Consider the following 18,911-nt stretch of genomic DNA (forward strand, 5'->3'; position numbering starts at 1 on the left):
TCTGTCGTTTCGGCTGTGCTCGCTTCGGCCAGGTAGGCCTTGAAGCACCGGATCCATAGGAGAAGATTTCTTTAGCCCTGCATCCTGCGGTCGCGTTCCAGGCGTCCAGGCTTGAGGGCCGATTCCATAATCGATCTTTACTGTTCTTAAGTCGATTAAATTGATGGAACCATCAATTCACCAGACACGTGTTTCCGATGTGAATCTTGGCTTTAATCGACTTACTTCAGAGCCCCTGTTACCCGTCGATGAACTCGTAGTGACCCAGGCTGACTCTGGACACGGGTATTTATGCAGCTGCACTAGGGGGAGGAGTCATGGGCGGAGCCAAGGGTGGAGCCCAGTACAAGTTCCTGAGTACTCCCAGCGCTACTCCCCCTAGTGGTAGGATACGCTATTGCGCTTACAAAGACAATGTGAATTAACATATACATCTATATTACATTCACCACACTGACACACAGACACTCACACACTGACACACACACACACCACACAGACACCACACTGACACACACGCACTCTTTCACACACGCACTCTTTCACACACGCACTCTTTCTCACACACGCTCTCTCTCACACACGCACTCTTTCACACACACACGCACTCTTTCTCTCACACACGCACTCTTTCTCTCACACACGCACTCTTTCTCTCACACACGCACTCTCTCACACACACACACTCTTTCTCACACACACACACACACTCTCTCACACACACGCACTCTCACACACGTGCACTCTCTCACACACACACACGCACTCTCACACACGCATTCTCTCTCACACACACATGTACTCTCACATATGCTCTCTCTCCCACACGCACTCTTTCCCACACACACGCACCCTCTCACACACGCACTCTCTCACACATGTGCACTCACACACGCTCATTCTCTCACACACATGCACTCTCTCACACTCACGCACTCTCTCTCACACACACACGCACACTCTCACACGCACCCTCTCTCACACACACATGCACTCTCTCTCACATATGCTCTCTCTCACACACCGCACTCTCTCACACAATCACCCCCCACACACGCACTCTCTAACATGCACGCACTCACACATGCACTCTCTCACATACACACTCTCACGCACACGCACTCTCACACACGCTCTCTCACACACGCACTCACACGCACTCTCACACACACGCACTCTCACACACGCTCTCTCACACACGCACTCACACGCACTCTCACACACGCACTCTCACACACACTCTCACACACGCACTCTCACACACTCTCACACACACGCACTCTCACGCACACGCACTCTCACGCACACGCACTCTCACACACACTCTCACACACACGCACTCACACACCCACTCCCTCTCACACTCTCTCACACACTGTCTCACACACGCCGTCTCACACTAAACACGATCTCTTGCACACCACATACACACACTCTCTCTTTCTCTCACACGCTCTTTCTCTCCCTCTGTCTCACACTCTCACTCTATCTCTCTCTCTTACTCAAGAATACTTTCTCACACCCTCTCTCACACACTGTCTCTCCCTCTCTCTCTCCGTGCCTGCGTCACCCTCCCTCTCTCTCACACTGTTTCTCTCTCTCAAAAATCTCACACTCTCTGACATAGAGATCCAGGCATCGCTCATTTCCAATGGGGAAGAAGCTGTCACCCCTCCAGTAGTACCCCGTGTTTGCGTGGGTTTCACCTCCCACAACCCAAAGAATGTGCAGGGTAGTGGATTGGCCACGCTAAATTGCCCTTAATTGGAAAAAAATGAATTGGGCGACCTCTAAATTTATTTAAAAAAAGAAACAGACATTAGAAAATAGAAGCAGGAGGAGGCCCATTCAGCCCTTCAGCCTGTTCCAACCATTCATTATGATCATGGCTGAGTTCATACCCTGATCTCACGCAGGGGTACAACAGACACCCTCACTGAAACATCGAGTCAATTCTGGGGCCTCCGCACGTTTCAGACGACCCGGCCCCTCAGAGAGGGGAGGGGAGGATTGTGGTGAATGTAACTTGGTAATTCACACTGTATCTTTGTAAGCGCAGTAGCGTTATCCGACCACTAGGTGGAGTAGCTCTGGGAATGTTCAGGAGTTTGTACGTGGCTCCACCCTTGTCTCCGCCCACGACTCCTCCCCCCCTTCGTGCTGCTGTAGAAATACCCTTGTCCCGAGTCAGCCTGCAGTTCACCGAGAGTTCATCACGGGTACAGGCTTGGCTCTGTAGTAAGTAGATTAAAACCACTGTTCATATCGGAAAGCACGTGTCTGGTGAATTGATGGTTCCATCAGGGAATCGTTATCCCGGAAGGTGTCCTGGGGATGAAGGGGCTTGTTGTGGAGAGAGTGGAGGAGCTGGGATGGATCCCCGGGGAGTAGGGAAGGTTCAGGGGGAGATTGAATCGAGGAGTTTGGGAATCAGGAAGGGTCTCTGAGGGAGTCACTGAGGAGAAACTGTTCACAGTGACGGGAGCGTCGGGGAAACCAGAGGGACACAGATTGAAGGGGATTGGGGGGGGGGGGGGGACTGTTCACAGTGACGGGAGCGTCGGGGAAACCAGAGGGACACAGATTGAAGGGGATTGGGGGGGGGGGGTGGGACTGTTCACAGTGACGGGAGCGTCGGTGAAACCAGAAGGGACACAGATTGAAGGGGATTGGGGGGGGGGGGGGGGGAAAACTGTTCACAGTGCCGGGAGCGTCGGGGAAACCAGAGGGACACAGATTGAAGGGGATTGGGGAGGGTGGGAGATGAGGGAAGGTTGTTTTGACTCAGCGAGTTGTTGTAATCTGGATGTGGCGGAGAGATTGTTCACCAGCCTCCCTTTCCCCCACCCTCTTCGTACCCGCTCCCTCCCTTCCTACCTACCCTGAACAGGGCCCTCCACCAGCTCCTGTGCCTCTCTCACTCAATGAGTCGGACTATCGCTCACAGATCCTCCTCGACCTCTACGTCTACACCATACAGTTCGCCAAGAACCAGGGCCTTCAACAAGGAGCAAACCTCCGCCCTCTTTCTCCATTGTCCAAAACGGCTGCACCAGGCCTGCACAGGTAACACGTTCCCCCCCCTCCCGGTGGGGAGGGAGAGAGATTGTGGGAGGGGGTGGGGTAGAGGAGCGCAGATGGGGGCAAACGGGAATAATTGCCCTTTATTACAAGGGGGAAGGTGGAGATGAACATGGGGAAGTCTCACTATATCTGTACGGTGCATTGGGGAAAGAACACTCCGGGAGTGCGGTGTCCATTGGTCTCCTCGCTCACGGAGGGATAGACTCGGGTCGGAGTTCAGAGAAGGTTCACTGGGCTATTTCCTGGATTGGAGGGGGGGGGGGGGGGGGGAGGTGTCTGATGAGGAACGGTTTTGAGCAGGTTGGGCCCTGTACCCATTGGGGTTTAGAAGAATGAGAGGTGATCTTATTGAACACCTATCAGATTCTGAGGGGGGGCGCGCCAGGGTGGGCGCCTGAGGAGGATGTTTCCCCCCCTCGTGGGGGGCACAGTTTCAGAATATGGGGTGGTGCTCCCCCAATTGGAGACGGAGATGAGGAGGAATTTCTTCTATCCGGGGAGGGGGGGGGGGGTCAGGTCTTGTGGCAATTTCTCAGCCCCCCTCCACCTCCCCTCCCCTCGGAGAGCAGTGGGGAGCTGCGGCTCACTGAATAGTATTCAAGGCCGTGGAGTGAAGGCAGATTTCTGACAGGGCGGCACGGTATAACTACCCGCAGTGGTGAGCACTGGGACTACGTTAGGGGGGGGGGGGGTGGCTGAGGACCCGGGTTCGAATCCCGGGTCCTGGGTTTATCCCGGCCCTGGGTCACTGTCCGTGCGGAGGTTGCAGCGTTCTCTCTCCCTTCTCCCGTGCTCCTGCGTGGGTTCACCCCCACAACACCAAAGCTGTTGCAAAGAACAAAGAAAGAAGTACAGCACAGGAACAGGCCCTTTACGGGTGCCCCTCAAGGCCTGTGCTGAACCATGCCCTAGCCGCAGTAATAACCATAAAATCTTTCTACACTTCCTGGGATCCGTATCCCTCTATTCCCATCCTATTCATGTATTTGTCAAGATGCCCCTTAATGTCACTATTGTCCCTGCTTCCCCCACCTCCTCCGGCAGCGGAGATCCAGGCACCCACTACCCTCTGTGTAAAAACCTTGCCTCGTACATCTCCTCTAAACCTTGCCCCTCGCACCTTAAACCTATGCCCCCTAGTAATTGACCCCTCTACCCTGGGGAAAAGCCTCTGACTATCCACTCTGTCTATGCCCTCATAATTTTGTAGACCTCTATCAGGTCGCCCCTCAACCTCCGTCGTTCCAGTGAGAACAAACCGAGTTTATTGAACCGTTCCTCACAGCTAATGCCCTCCATACCAGGCATCATCCTGGTAAATCTCTTCTGCACCCTCTCTAAAGCCTCCACATCCTTCTGGTAGTGTGGCGACCAGAATTGAACACTATACTCCAAGTGTGGCCTAACTAAGGTTCTATACAGTCGGTCGAATGGCCACACTAAATTGCCCCTTAATTAGGAATTTATTTTTAATATATAAAAACAATATCTGATCAAGGAGGGAGTGCAGGGTTATGAGGGGGAGGGACAGAATGTGGAGTTAAGGCCCCAATCAGATCAGACAGGATCTTATAGAAAGGGGGTAGCAGGGCTCGAAGGGCCAAATGGTCCTGTTTCTGATGGCCAGTGGGAAAGTCAGTAGAGTTGAACACCTTTTTTTAAAATATAAATTGAGAGTACTCAATTATTTTTTTCCAATTAAGGGGCAATTTAGCGTGGCCAATCCCCCTACCCTGCACATCTTTGGGTTGTGGGGGTGAACCCCACGCAGACACGGGGAGAATGTTGCCAAACTCCACACGGTCAGTGACCAGGAGCCGGGATCGAACCTGGGACCTCGGCGCCGTGAGGCAGCAGTGCTAACCCACTGTGCCACCTTTCGCCCCAGAACTGAACCCCTTCAACTGTGTTAAAGACAGAGAGTGAACGATTGTGGACGGTGGCGCAAGCGGGAAGGGCGGTTTTGAACAAGGGAAAGGCGGCGCACTTCCAACTCTGCCGTGGTTTCCTCTCTTGCAGCCACGTCGCTGGGAAACGTGGATGAATGCTTTCACTACTTCTTGGAGCTGGTCCTGTGTCACTCGGTCGGGTATGTGTCAGGGCAAGGATTGCCCCTGCGACGGGGCAGAACTGGGCATCGCTGAGGGGAGCGAGAAGGGGCAAAGAATGGGGGAGCGAGGATAGATAGGGGAGGGAGGGAGGAGGGAGGGAGGGACAGAGTGAGATGTGGGCTACTAGGCAGGGCAGAGAGGATGTGGACTGGGGAAGATGGGGGGGCAGATAGAGAGAGACAAAGACAGATGGAGGCATGGGAAAAGGGTGGGGTCAGAGAGGAGAGGGGTTCAGAGAGAGAGGGGTCAGCGAGAGAGAGCAAGGGATCAGCGAGAGAGAGCGAGGGGTCAGAGAGAGAGAGCGAGGGGTCAGCGAGGGGTCAGAGAGAGAGCGAGGGTCAGAGAGAGCGGGGGTCAGAGAGAGAGCGAGGGTCAGAGAGAGAGAGAGAGAGCGAGAGAGAGCGAGGGTCAGAGAGAGAGCGAGGGGTCAGAGAGGAGAGCGAGGGGTCAGAGAAGACCAAGGGGTCAGCGAGAGAGAGCGAGGGGTCAGAGAGAGAGAGCGAGGGGTCAGCGAGAGAGAGCGAGGGGTCAGAGAGAGAGCGAGGGGTCAGAGAGAGAGAGCGAGGGGTTAGAGAGAGAGCGAGGGGTCAGAGGGAGAGCAAGGGGTCAGCGAGAGAGAGCGAGGGTCAGCGAGAGAGAGCGGGGGTCAGAGATAGAGAGCGAGGGGTTAGAGAGAGCGAGGGGTTAGAGAGAGCGAGGGGTTAGAGAGAGAGCGAGGGGTCAGAGAGAGAGAGAGCGAGGGGTCAGAGAGAGCGAGGGGTCAGCGAGAGCGAGGGGTCAGCGAGAGAGAGCGAGGGGTTAGAGAGAGAGCGAGGGGTCAGCGAGAGAGAGCGAGGGGTTAGAGAGAGAGCGAGGGGTTAGCGAGTGAGCGAGGTGTCAGAGAGAGAGAGCGAGGGTCAGAGAGAGAGAGAGCGAGGGTCAGAGAGAGAGAGCGAGGAGTCAGAGAGAGAGCGAGGGGTCAGAGAGAGAGAGTGAGGGGTCAGAGAGAGAGAGAGAGGGTCAGAGAGAGAGAGCGAGGGTCAGAGAGAGAGAGCGAGGGGTCAGAGAGAGAGTGTCAGAGAGGGAGAGAGGGGTCAGAGAGAGCGAGGGTCAGAGGGAGAGAGCGAGGGGTCAGAGAGAGAGCGAGGGTCAGAGAGAGAGAGCGAGGGGTCAGAGAGAGAGAGCGAGGGGTTAGAGAGAGCGAGGGGTCAGAGAGAGCGAGGGGTTAGAGAGAGAGCGAGGGGTCAGAGAGAGAGCGAGGGGTCAGAGAGAGAGCGAGGGCTTAGAGAGAGAGCGAGGGGTCGAGAGAGAGAGCGAGGGGTCAGAGAGAGAGAGGGGTTAGAGAGCGAGGGTCAGAGAGAGAGAGAGAGAGAGCGAGGGTCAGATAGCGAGGGTCAGAGAGAGAGCGAGGGTCAGAGAGAGCGAGGGTCAGAGAGAGCGAGGGTCAGAGAGAGCGAGGGTCAGAGAGAGCAAGGGTCAGAGAGCGAGGGGTCAGAGAGAGCGAGGGTCAGAGAGTGCGAGGGGTCAGAGAGAGTGCGAGGGGTCAGAGAGAGCGAGGGGTCAGAGAGAGAGAGCGAGGGGGTCAGAGAGAGCGAGGGGTCAGAGAGAGAGAGAGCGAGGGGTGAGAGAGCGAGGGTTAGAGAGAGAGCGAGGGGTCAGAGAGAGCGAGGGGTCAGAGAGAGCGAGGGGTTAGAGAGAGCGAGGGGTTAGAGAGAGAGAGCGAGGGTTAGAGAGAGAGCGAGGGGTTAGAGAGAGAGCGAGGGGTTAGAGAGAGAGCGAGGGGTTAGAGAGAGAGTGAGGGGTTAGAGAGAGCGAGGGGTTAGAGAGAGCGAGGGGTTAGAGAGAGGGGTGAGAGAGCGAGGGGTCAGAGAGAGAGAGAGAGAGCGAGAGGTCAGTGAGCGAGGGTCAGAGAGAGAGCGGAGGTCAGAGAGCGAGGGGTCAGAGAGAGTGAGGGGTCAGAGAGAGAGAGAGAGAGCGGGTCAGAGAGAGAGAGAGCGGGTCAGAGAGAGAGCGGGTCAGAGGGAGAGAGAGAGGGTCAGAGAGAGAGAGCGGGTCAGAGAGAGAGAGAGAGAGCGGGTCAGAGAGAGAGAGAGCGGGTCAGAGAGAGAGAGCGAGAGGTCAGAGAGCGAGGGGTCAGAGAGAGCGAGGGGTTAGAGAGAGAGCGAGGGGTCAGAGAGCGAGGGGTCAGAGAGAGCGAGGGGTTAGAGAGAGCGAGGGGTCAGAGAGAGAGCGAGGGTCAGAGAGAGAGCGAGGGCTCAGAGAGAGAGCGAGGGGTCAGAGAGAGAAAGAAAGCGAGGGGTCAGTGAGCGAGGGGTCAGAGAGAGAGAGCGAGGGGTCAGAGAGAGCGAGGGGTCAGAGAGAGCGAGGGTCAGAGAGGAAGGGGTCAGAGAGAGAGAGAGAGAGCGAGAGGTCAGTGAGCGAGGGGTCAGAGAGAGAGAGAGAGAGCGAGAGGTCAGTGAGCGAGGGGTCAGAGAGAGAGCGAGAGGTCAGAGAGAGAGAGCGAGGGGTCAGAGAGCGAGGGGTCAGAGAGAGCGAGGGGTGAGAGAGCGAGGGGTGAGAGAGCGAGGGGTTAGAGAGAGGGAGCGAGGGGTTAGAGAGAGAGAGCGAGGGGTTAGAGAGAGCGCGAGGGGTCAGAGAGAGAGAGAGAGGGTCAGAGAGAGAGAGAGAGGGTCAGAGAGAGAGAGAGCGAGGGTCAGAGAGAGAGAACGAGGGGTCAGAGAGAGAGAGCGAGGGTCAGAGAGAGAGAGAGCGAGGGGTCAGAGAGAGAGAGAGCGAGGGTCAGAGAGAGAGAGCGAGGGTCAGAGAGAGCGAGGGTCAGAGAGAGCGAGGGTCAGAGAGAGAGCGAGGGGTCAGAGAGAGAGAGCGAGGGTCAGAGAGAGAGAGCGAGGGGTCAGCGAGAGAGAGCGAGGGTCAGAGAGAGCGAGGGGTCAGAGAGAGAGAGCGAGGGGTCGAGAGAGAGCGTGGGGTCAGAGAGAGAGCGAGGGGTCAGAGAGAGAGCGAGGGTCAGAGAGAGAGCGAGGGGTCAGAGAGAGCGAGGGGTCAGAGAGAGAGAGCGAGGGGTCAGCGAGAGAGAGCGAAGGGTCAGAGAGAGAGAGCGAGGGTCAGAGAGAGAGAGCGAGGGGTCAGAGAGAGAGAGCGAGGGTCAGAGAGAGAGAGCGAGGGTCAGAGAGAGAGAGCGAGGGGTCAGAGAGAGCGAGGGTCAGAGGGAGAGAGCGAGGGTCAGAGAGAGCGAGGGTCAGAGAGAGAGAGAGGGAGAGAGAGCGAGGGGTCAGAGAGAGAGAGCGAGGGGTCAGAGAGAGAGAGCGAGGTGTCAGAGAGAGAGAGAGAGAGAGAGAGCGAGGGTCAGAGAGAGAGATCGAGAGCAAAGGTCAGAGAGAGAGAGAGCGAGGGTCAGAGAGAGAGAGAGAGGGGTCAGAGAGAGAGAGAGCGAGGGGTCAGAGAGAGAGAGCGAGGGGTCAGAGAGCGAGGATCAGAGAGAGAGAGAGCGAGGGGTTAGAGAGAGCGAGGGGTGAGAGAGCGAGGGGTTAGAGAGAGCGAGGGGTCAGCGAGAGCGAGGGATTAGAGAGAGCAAGGGGTCAGAGAGAGCGAGGGGTAGAGAGAGAGCGAGGGGTTAGAGAGAGCGAGGGGTCAGAGAGAGAGCGCGGGGTCAGAGAGAGAGAGCGAGGGGTCAGAGAGCGCGAGGGGTCAGAGAGAGCGAGGGGTTAGAGAGAGAGCGAGGGTCAGAGAGAGAGCGAGGGGTCAGAGAGAGAGAGCGAGGGGTCAGAGAGAGCGAGGGGTCAGAGAGCGAGGGGTCAGAGAGAGCGAGAGTCAGAGAGAGAGAGGGGTCAGAGAGCGAGGGGTCAGAGAGAGAGAGAGCGAGAGGTCAGAGAGAGAGAGCGAGGGGTCAGAGAGAGAGAGCGAGGGGTCAGAGAGAGAGAGCGAGGGGTCAGAGAGAGAGAGAGCGAGCGGTCAGAGAGAGAGAGAGAGGTCAGAGAGAGAGAGAGAGAGAGGTGTCAGAGAGAGAGCGGGTCAGAGAGAGAGCGAGGGGTCAGAGAGAGAGAGGGTCAGAGAGAGAGAGGGTCAGAGAGAGAGAGAGAGGGGTCAGAGAGAGAGAGCGAGGGTCAGAGAGAGCGAGGGGTCAGAGAGAGAGAGGGGTCAGAGAGAGAGAGGGGTCAGAGAGAGAGCGAGGGGTCAGAGAGAGAAGGGGTCAGAGAGAGAGCGCGAGGGGTCAGCGAGAGAGAGCGGGGGTCAGAGAGAGAGAGCGAGGGTCAGAGAGAGAGCGAGGGGTCAGAGAGAGAGAGCGAGGGGTCAGAGAGAGAGCGAGGGTCAGAGAGAGAGCGAGGGTCAGAGAGAGAGAGAGGGTCGAGAGAGAGAGCGAGGGGTCAGAGAGAGAGAGAGCGAGGGGTCAGAGAGAGAGCGAGGGGTCAGAGAGAGAGCGAGGGTCAGAGAGAGCGAGGGTCAGAGAGAGAGAGCGAGGGTCAGAGAGAGAGAGAGCGAGGGGTCAGAGAGAGAGAGCGAGAGCAAAGGTCAGAGAGAGAGCGAGGGTCAGAGAGCGAGCGAGGGTCAGAGAGAGAGAGAGCGAGGGGTCAGAGAGAGAGATAGAGCGAGGGTCAGAGAGAGAGAGCGAGGGTCAGAGAGAGAGAGAGCGAGGGGTCAGAGAGAGAGAGAGCGAGGGGTCAGAGAGAGAGAGCGAGGGGTCAGCGAGAGCGAGGGGTCGAGAGCGAGGGGTCGAGAGCGAGGGGTCGAGAGCGAGGGGTCGAGAGCGAGGGGTCGAGAGCGAGGGGTCGAGAGAGAGCGAGGGTCAGAGAGAGAGCGAGAGGTCAGAGAGAGAGAGGGGGTCAGAGAGAGAGAGAGCGAGAGCGAGGGGTCAGAGAGAGAGAGAGAGAGAGGGTCAGAGAGAGAGAGAGAGGGGTCAGCGAGAGAGAGGGGTCAGGAGAGAGAGCGAGGGGTCAGAGAGAGAGAGAGAGGGGTCAGGAGAGAGAGAGAGAGGGGTCAGCGAGAGAGAGAAAACAGGTACAGAAGAGAAGGGTTCAGAAACTGAGGACAGAATGAGGAGTCCGAGTCACACCAGGGAAAGGGAGAGATTGAAAAACCGTGAGAGAGCAGAGAGAGAGAAAAAGAGAATCATCATGACGTCACTGTCGACTGGAATTCTGGATTGAGGCCATTCAGCTCATCGACCTAGTCCTAGCTTACAAACTGCAGTTTCCACCCGGACCCTATTCCCCCTGCATTTCAATTCCTCATTTTAAAGAAAATGATTCTCCTATTGTCTTTATCGTATACAATCCTGTTCACATCCCCACCCACAGGAAGGCTGAAACCGTTTGTGCTCCCAGCTCCGAACCGCGTCACTGAGCTGCCTGTGACCAAACGGCTGAAGCTCCTGTTTAAACTGTCAGGCACTAGCCACGTGTTCTGTCCTGTAACGTCTGAATTCCTCATTCTCTCTGCTTAAAGACATGTCCATTAATCACCCGTGGATCAGAATGAAACGCTGATTGGAGGGGCCCAGGCTCTGCAAACAAGGGGAATGTTTTCAAATCTCAGAAAACTGGGGAGCCGACAACTTCCTGTCTGCTTTCTCTATGGCAATGCTTCAGCCAATCAAGTTGAGTTGCCAGCCCATCAGCACCCTGTGGCGTTCGCTGTTGCAATCATTTGAAATTTGGCATTCTTGCCGAGCTTTCTGCACTGCACTGATCAGGGTCTGTGCAAGGATGCTAAATTTCAGAAGATCACAACAATTCCACCACAGGAAAAGGGATACCTTTCGTGGCAAGTCACTCTGATTTGCCGGGATCAATCCCAAACTCCCACAGAATTCCGTGAAGGTGCAAGGCTTTGACATATCCCTTTTGCTTGCACAGCACAGCCTGTTATACGCAGCTCTGAGCACGTGCAGCGCAGTGGGTTAGCACTGCTGCCTCACAGCGCCGGGTCCCAGGTTTGATCCGGCTCTGGGTCACTGTCCATTGGAGTTTTGCACATTCTCCCCGTGTCTGCGTGGTTTCGCCCCACAACCCAAAGATGTGCAGGGGAGGTGGACTGACCACACTAAATTGCCCCTTAATTGAGAAAATGAATTGGGTACTCTAAATTTATAAATAAACAAACGAGCCACGGTACAAGATCAACTTTAACTGTTGACCGGGTTACACTCAGGATTGTTCACTAAGTGCTGCCACCATCGTGGAATCAAACCTGAAAATGGACAGTGGGGACAGCACCTTCCCTGGACGGACAGCAGGACAGGCAATGAGACCGATTGAAAGTCAGCCCCAGTGGCCACTGTGACTCCTTTTTGGGATATGTCCAGGATCTGTCAGCTTCCCAGTCGGAGGAGACAAGGGAAAGCTGAGGCAGCGAAGGGCACCTCTCACAGCAGCATAACCTGCTCACTGCTCGTCCCACGGTCAAACTGACAGCCAAGCGCACTCATCATTAAAATCTCATTCCATTTCCAGAGGCCACCCTTCAGCATTGACCTCTTCAACAGTGACAGGTCAATCGGTGACTGATTACATCCTCGATACGTATTTCAGGCATTTCAAACTCTACAGTACGTCTTCACCCGGCAGGTAAGTGGGGACAGTGTAGAGGGAGCTTTACTCTGTATCTAACCCCGTGCTGTATCTGTCCTGGGAGTGTTGATGGGGACAGTGTAGAGGGAGCTTTACTCTGTATCTAACCCCGTGCTGTGTACCTGTCCTGGGAGTGTTTGATGGGGACAGTGTAGAGGGAGCTTTACTCTGTATCTAACCCCGTGCTGTATCTGTCCTGGGAGTGTTTGATGGGGACAGTGTAGAGGAGCTTTACTCTGTATCTAACTCCGTGCTGTAGCTGTCCTGGGAGTGTTTGATGGGGACAGTGTAGAGGGAGCTTTACTCTGTATCTAACCCCGTGCTGTACCTGTCCTGGGAGTGTTTGATGGGGACAGTGTGGAGGGAGCTTTACTCTGTATCTACACCCCGTGCTGTACCTGTCCTGGGAGTGTTTGATGGGGACAGTGTAGAGGGAGCTTTACTCTGTATCTAACCCCGTGCTGTACCTGTCCTGGGAGTGTTTGATGGGGACAGTGTAGAGAGAGCTTTACTCTGTATCTAACCCTATGCTGTACCTGTCCTGGGAGTGTTTGATGGGGACAGTGTAGAGGGAGCTTTACTCTGTATCTAACCCCGTGCTGTATCTGTCCTGGGAGTGTTTGATGGGGACAGTGTAGAGGGAGCTTTAACTCTGTACTAACCCCATGCTGTACCTGTCCTGGGAGTGTTTGATGGGGAGAGTGCAGAGGGAGTTTTACTCTGTATCTAACCCCGTGCTGTACCTGCCCTGGGAGTGTTTGATGGGGACAGTGTAGAGGGCTTTACTCTGTATCTAACCCCGTGCTGTACCTGTCCTGGGAGTGTTGATGGGGATAGTGTAGAGGGAGATTTACTCTGTATCTAACCCCGTGCTGTACCTGTCCTGGGAGTGTTTGATGGGGACAGTGTAGAGGGAGCGTTTGCTCTGTATCTAACCCTGTGTTGTACCTGTCCTGGGAGTGTTTGATGGAGACAGTGTAGAGGAAGCTTTACTCTGTATCTAACCCCATGCTGTACCTGTCCTGGGAGTGTTTGATGGGGGCAGTGTAGAGGGATTTTACTCTGTATCTAACCCCGTGCTGTACCTGCCCTGGGAGTGTTTGATGGGGACAGTGTAGGGGAGCTTTACTCTGTATCTAACCCCGTGCTGCCCCTGTCCTGGTAGTGTTTGATGGGACAGTGTAGAGGGAGCTTTACTCTGTATCTAACCCCATGCTGACCTGTCCTGGGAGTGTTTGATGGGGACAGTGTAGAGGGAGCTTACTCTGTATCTAACCCTGTGCTGTACCTGTCCTGGGAGTGTTTGATGGGGACAGTGTTGAAGGAGCTTTACTCTGTATCTAACCCCGTGCTGTACTGTCCTGGGAGTGTTTGATGGGGACAGTGTAGAGGGAGCTTTATCTCTGTATCTAACCCCGTGCTGTACCTGTCCTGGGAGTGTTGATGGGGACAGTGTAGAGGGAGCTTTACTCTGTATCTAACCCTGTGCTGTACCTGTCCTGGGAGTGTTTGATGGAGACAGTGTAGAGGGAGCTTTACTCTGTCTAACCCTTGTGCTGTCCCTGTCCTGGGAGTGTTTGATGGGACAGTGTAGAGGAGCTTTTACTCTGTATCTAACCCCATGCTGTACCTGTCCTGGGAGTGTTTGATGGGACAGTGTAGAGGGAGCTTTACTCTGTATCTAACCCGTACTGTACCTGTCCTGGGAGTGTTTGATGGGGACAGTGTAGAGGGAGCTTTACTCTGTATCTAACCCTGTGCTGTACCTGTCCTGGGAGTGTTTGATGGGGACTGTAGAGGGAGCTTTACTCTGTACTAACCCGTGCTGTACCTGTCCTGGGAGTGTTTGATGGGGACAGTTGTAGAGGGAGCTTTACTCTGTATCTAACCCTGTGCTGTACCTGTCCTGGGAGTGTTTGATGGGGACAGTGTAGAGGGAGCTTTACTCTGTATCTAACCCCGTGCAGTACCTGTGCTAGGAGCAGTAAGAAGTCTTACAACCCCAGGTTAAAGTCCGACAGGTTTTTTCGAATCACTAGCTTTCGGAGCGCAGCTCCTTCCTCAGGTGAATGGAGAGGTATGTTCCAGAAACACATAGACAAAGTCAAAGATGCAAGACGCTATTTTGAATGCGAGTCTTTGCAGGTATTAAGTCTTTACAGATCCGAGATAGGGATAACCCCAGTAAAGAGTGTGAATTGTCTCTAGCCAGGACAGTTGGTAGGATTTTGCAAGCCCAGGCCAGATGGTGGGGGATGATGTAATGCGACATGAATCCCAGGTCCCGTTGAGGCCGCACTCGTGTGTGCGGAACTGGTATAAGCTTCTGCTCGGCGATTCTGCGTTGTCGTGGCGTCTTGCAGTTCCCATCGCTCCACCATTGGGGGCCATGCCTTCAGCTGTCTGGGATAGTGAGGGAAAGGGAGCTGAAACTCTGGCATTCCATCCCGAACCCTCTCTGCTCTCGCTCTCCTTGCCCTTTTACGAAACTCCTGCATATCAACCTGCGACCAGGTTTTCTAGGTTAGCTGGCAGTAATCCCCTTTGGCCTGATGTTAGGCAGCGAAGGGAAGGCCCCTTCCACACCAGTTGGTAGGTTCGATCTTAGCCATTCTCCCAGCTGCCCTGTGACCTTACCTTCCGAATCTGAGGTCAATGTGGGTCTTGCTGAGGACGAGATTGGGTCAGGGAACGGGGGTGAGGGGGGAGTAGGAGGATTAGGTGGGGATAAACACAGACCTCAGTCTGTGCTGTCTAATTCTGCCTTTACTTTCATTTCCTGTCTCACTTGGTTGAATGCTCGGTATCGGGATATAATGGTTGCCCCACGCCCTCCTTAACCTCCTGTACCATTGCCTCTCTCAGATCGGTTGGACCTGACTATTTCCTATCCTGGAATTCCAGATCCTCAGCCAGGTAAGCTGGAGGGCAGCTGATCCGTCAGTAGGTCAGTACTGAGGGAGTGTCGCACTGTCAGGGTCAGTACTGAGGGGTGCGCACTGTGAGAGGGTCAGTACTGAGGGAGTGCCGCACTGTCAGAGGTTCAGTACTGAGGGAGTGCTGCACTATCGGAGTGTCAGTACTGAGGGAGTGCTGCACTGTCAAGGGTCAGTACTGAGGAGTGCTGCACTGTCAGAGGGTCAGTACTGAGGAGTGCCGCACTATCGGAGGGTCAGTACTGAGGGAGTGCTGCACTGTCAGAGGGTCAGTAGCAAGGGAGTGCCGCACTATCGAGGGTCAGTACTGAGGAACGCTGCACGTCAGAGGGTCAGTACTGAGGGGAGTGCCGCACTGTCAAGGTCAGTACTGAGGAAGTGCCGCACTGTCAGAGGGTCAGTACTGAGGGAGCACCGAAGGTCAGTACTGAGGGAGTGCCGCTCTGTTAGAGGGTCAGTACTGAGGTATGCCGCACTGTCAGAGGGTCAGTACTGGGGAGCGCCGCACTGTCAGAGGGTCAGTGCTGAGGGAGTGCTGCACTGTCCGGAGGGTCAGTACTGACGAGCTCCCGCACTGTCAGAGGGTCAGTACTGAGGGATGCCGCACTGTCAGAGGGTCAGTACTGAGGGAAGCGCACTGTTGGAGGTCAGTGTTGAGGGAGTGCTGCACTGTCAAGGGTCATACTGAGGGAGTGCCGCACTGTCAGAGGGTCAGTACTGAGGGAGTGCCGCTCTGTTGAGGGTCAGTACTGAGGGAGCTGCTGCACTGTCAGAGGGTCAGTACTGAGGTGTACCTCGCTGTCAGCGGGTCAGTACTGAGGAGTGCCGCACTGTCAGAGGGTCAGTATGAGGAGCGCTGCACTGTCAGAGGATCAGTACTGAGGGAGCGCTGCACTGTCTGAGGGTCACTGCTGAGGGAGTGCTGCACTGTCGGAGGGTCAGTACTGAGGGAGTGCCGCACTGTCAGAGGGTCAGTACTGAGGGAGACCCATATTGTCGGAGGGTCAGTACTGAGGGAGTGTTGCACTGTCAGAGGGTCGTGCTGAGGGAGCGCCGCACAGTCAGAGGGTCAGTACTGAGGGAGTGACGCACTGTCAGATGGTCAGTACTGAGGAGTGTGCACTATCGGAGTGTCAGTACTGAGGGAGCGCTGCACTGTTGGAGGGTCAGTACTGAGGGAGTGCTGCACTGTAAGAAGGTCAGTATGAGGGAGCGCTGCACTGTCAGAGGGTCAGTACTGAAGGAGTGCCACTGTCAGGGGTCAGTACTGAGGGAGTGCCGCACTGTCAGAGGGTCAGTACTGAGGGAGTGCTGCACTGTCAGAGGGTCAGTACTGAGGGAGTGCCGCACTGTCAGAGGGTCAGTACTGAGGGAGTGCCGCACTGTCAGAGGGTCAGTACTGAGGGAGCGCTGCACTGTCAGAGGGTCAGTACTGAGGGAGTGCCGCACTGTCAGAGGGTCGTACTGAGGGAGTGCTGCACTGTCAGAGGGTCAGTACTAAGGGAGTGCTGCACTGTCAGAGGTCAGTACTGAAGGAGCGCTGCACTGTCAGAGGGTCAGTACTGAAGGAGTGCCGCACTGTCAGAGGGTCAGTACTGAGGGAGTGCTGCACTGTCAGAGGTCAGTACTGAGGGAGTGCTGCACTGTCAGAGGGTCAGTACTGGAGGGAGTGCCGCACTATCGGAGGGGTCAGTACTGAGGGATGTGCCGCACTGTCAGAGGTTCAGTACTGAGGGAGTGCCGCACTGTCAGAGGTCAGTACTGAGGGATTGCTGCCACTGTCAGAGGGTCAGTACTGAGGGAGCACCGAGGGTCAGTACTGAGGGAGTGCCGCACGGTCAGAGGGTCAGTACTGAGGGAGTGCCGCATGTCAGAGGGTCCGTACTGAGGGAGTGCCGCACTGTCAGAGGGTTAGTACTGAGGGAGCGCTGCACTGTCAGAGGGTCAGTATGAGGGGAGTGCCGCACTGTCAGAGGGTCAGTACTGAGGGAGTGCTGCACTGTCAGACGGTCAGTACTGAGGGAGTGCTGCCTGTCAGAGGTTCAGTACTGGGAGTGCGCACTGTCAGAGGGTCAGTGCTGAGGGAGTGCCGCACTGTCAGAGGGTCAGTACTGAGGGAGTGCTGCACTGTCAGAGGGTCAGTACTGAGGGAGTGCTGCAGATCGAGGGTCAGTACTGAGGGAGCGCCGCACTGTCGAGGGTCAGTGCTGAGGAGCGCTGCACTGTCAGAGGGTCAGTACTGAGGGAGTGCCGCATGTCAGAGGGTCAGTACTGAGGGAACGCGCACTGTGGAGGGTCAGTACTGAGGGAGTGCTGCACTGTCAGAGGGTCAGTACTGAGGGTGTACCGCACTGTCAGAGGGTCAGTACTGAGGGAGTGCCGCACTGTCAGAGGGACAGTACTGAGGGAGTGCCGCACTGTTCTGAGGGTGACTGCTGAGGGAGTGCTGCACTGTCAGAGGGTCAGTACTGGGGAGCTGCCGCACGTCAAGGTCAGTACTGAGGGACTTGACGCATTGTCAGAGTGGCAGTACTGAGTGAGTGCCACACTGTCAGAGGGTCAGTACTGAGGGAGTGCTGCACTGTCGGAGGGTCGGTACTGAGGAACGCCGCACTGTCAGAGGGTCAGTGCTGAGGGAGTGCTGCACTGTCGGAGGGTCAGTACTGAGCGAAGCGCCGCACTGTCGAGGGTCAGTACTGAGGGAGTGCCGCACTGTCAGAGGGTCAGTACTGAGGGAACGCCGCACTGTTGGAGGGTCAGTGCAGAGGGAGTGCTGCACTGTCAGAGGGTCAGTGCCGAGGGAGTGCTGCACTGTCAGAGGGTCAGTACTGAGGGAGTGCCGCTCTGTTGGAGGGTCTGTACTGAGAGAGTGCTGCACTGTCAGAGGGTCAGTACTGAGGGTGTACCGCGCTGTCAGCGGGTCAGTACTGAGGGAGTGCCGCACTGTCAGAGGGTCAGTACCGAGTGAGTGCCGCACTGTCAGAGGGTCAGTACTGAGGGAGCGCTGCACTGTCAGAGGGTCAGTACTGAGGGAGTGCTGCACTGACTGAGGGTCACTGCTGAGGGAGTGCTGCACTGTCGGAGGGTCAGTACTGAGGGAGACCCATATTGTCGGAGGGTCAGTACTGAGGGAGCGCTGCACTGTCAGAGGGTCAGTACTGAGGGAGTATTGCACTGTCAGAGGGTCAGTACTGAGGGAGCGCCGCACAGTCAGAGGGTCAGTACTGAGGGAGTGACGCATTGTCAGAGGGTCAGTACTGAGGAACGCTGCACTGTCAGAGGGTCAGTACTGAGGGAGTGCCGCACTGTCAGAGGGTCAGTACTGAGGGAGTGCCGCACTGTCGGAGGGTCAGTACTGAGGGAGTGCCGCACTGTCAGAGGGTCAGTACTGAGGGAGACCCATATTGTCGGAGGGTCAGTACTGAGGGAGCGCTGCGCTGTCAGAGGGTCAGTACTGAGGGAGTGTTGCACTGTCAGAGGGTCAGTACTGAGGTAGCGCCGCACAGTCAGAGGGCCAGTACTGAGGGAGTACCGCACTGTCAGAGGGTCAGTACTGAGGGAGTGCCGCACTGTCAGAGGGTCAGTACTGAGGGAGTGTCGCACTGTTGGAGGGTCAGTACTGAGGGGGTGCCGCACTGTCAGAGGGTCAGTACTGAGGGAGTGCTGCACTGTTAGAGGGTCAGTACCGATGAGTGCCGCACTGTCAGAGGGTCAGTACTGAGGGAGTGCCACACTGTCAGAGGGTCAGTACTGAGGGAGTGCTGCACTGTCAGAGGGTCAGTACTGAGGGAGTGCCGCACTGTCAGAGGGTCAGTACTGAGGGAGCGCTGCACTGTCAGAGGGTCAGTACTGAGGGAGTGCTGCACTGTCAGAGGGTCAGTACTGAGGGAATGCTGCACAGTCAGAGGGTCAGTACTGAGGGAGTGCCGCTCTGTCAGAGGGTCAGTACTGAGGTAGTGCCGCACTGTCAGAGGGTCAGTACTGAGGGAATGCTGCACTGTCAGAGGGTCAGTGCTGAGGGGAGTGCTGCACTGTCGGAGGGTCAGTACTGAGGGAGTGCCGCACTGTCAGAGGGTCAGTACTGAGGGAGTGCCGCACTGTCAGAGAGTCAGTACTGAGGGAGTGTCGCACTGTCAGAGGGTCAGTACTGAGGGAGTGCCGCACTGTCAGAGGGTCAGTACTGAGGGAGTGCTGCACTGTCAGAGGGTCAGTACTGAGGGAGTGCCGCACTGTCAGAG

General features: G+C 56.1%; 1 protein-coding gene across 1 annotated transcript in view; it reads left to right on the forward strand.

Annotated features, from left to right (window-relative positions):
* Positions 1–2,894: 2,894 nt before the first annotated feature.
* ccdc189 (coiled-coil domain containing 189) overlaps positions 2,895–18,911 on the forward strand; it is a 29,014-nt gene continuing 12,997 nt past the window's right edge. The window contains exons 1-4 of the mRNA XM_038781165.1: positions 2,895–3,066; positions 5,104–5,173; positions 11,621–11,734; positions 14,603–14,653. Of these exons, the coding sequence (XP_038637093.1) occupies positions 2,925–3,066; positions 5,104–5,173; positions 11,621–11,734; positions 14,603–14,653 (377 nt within the window). The 5' untranslated portion in view covers positions 2,895–2,924. The remainder of the gene's footprint in view (positions 3,067–5,103; positions 5,174–11,620; positions 11,735–14,602; positions 14,654–18,911) is intronic.

Source organism: Scyliorhinus canicula, chromosome 20 (assembly GCF_902713615.1).
Source record: "Scyliorhinus canicula chromosome 20, sScyCan1.1, whole genome shotgun sequence".
Lineage (NCBI taxonomy): Eukaryota > Metazoa > Chordata > Chondrichthyes > Carcharhiniformes > Scyliorhinidae > Scyliorhinus > Scyliorhinus canicula.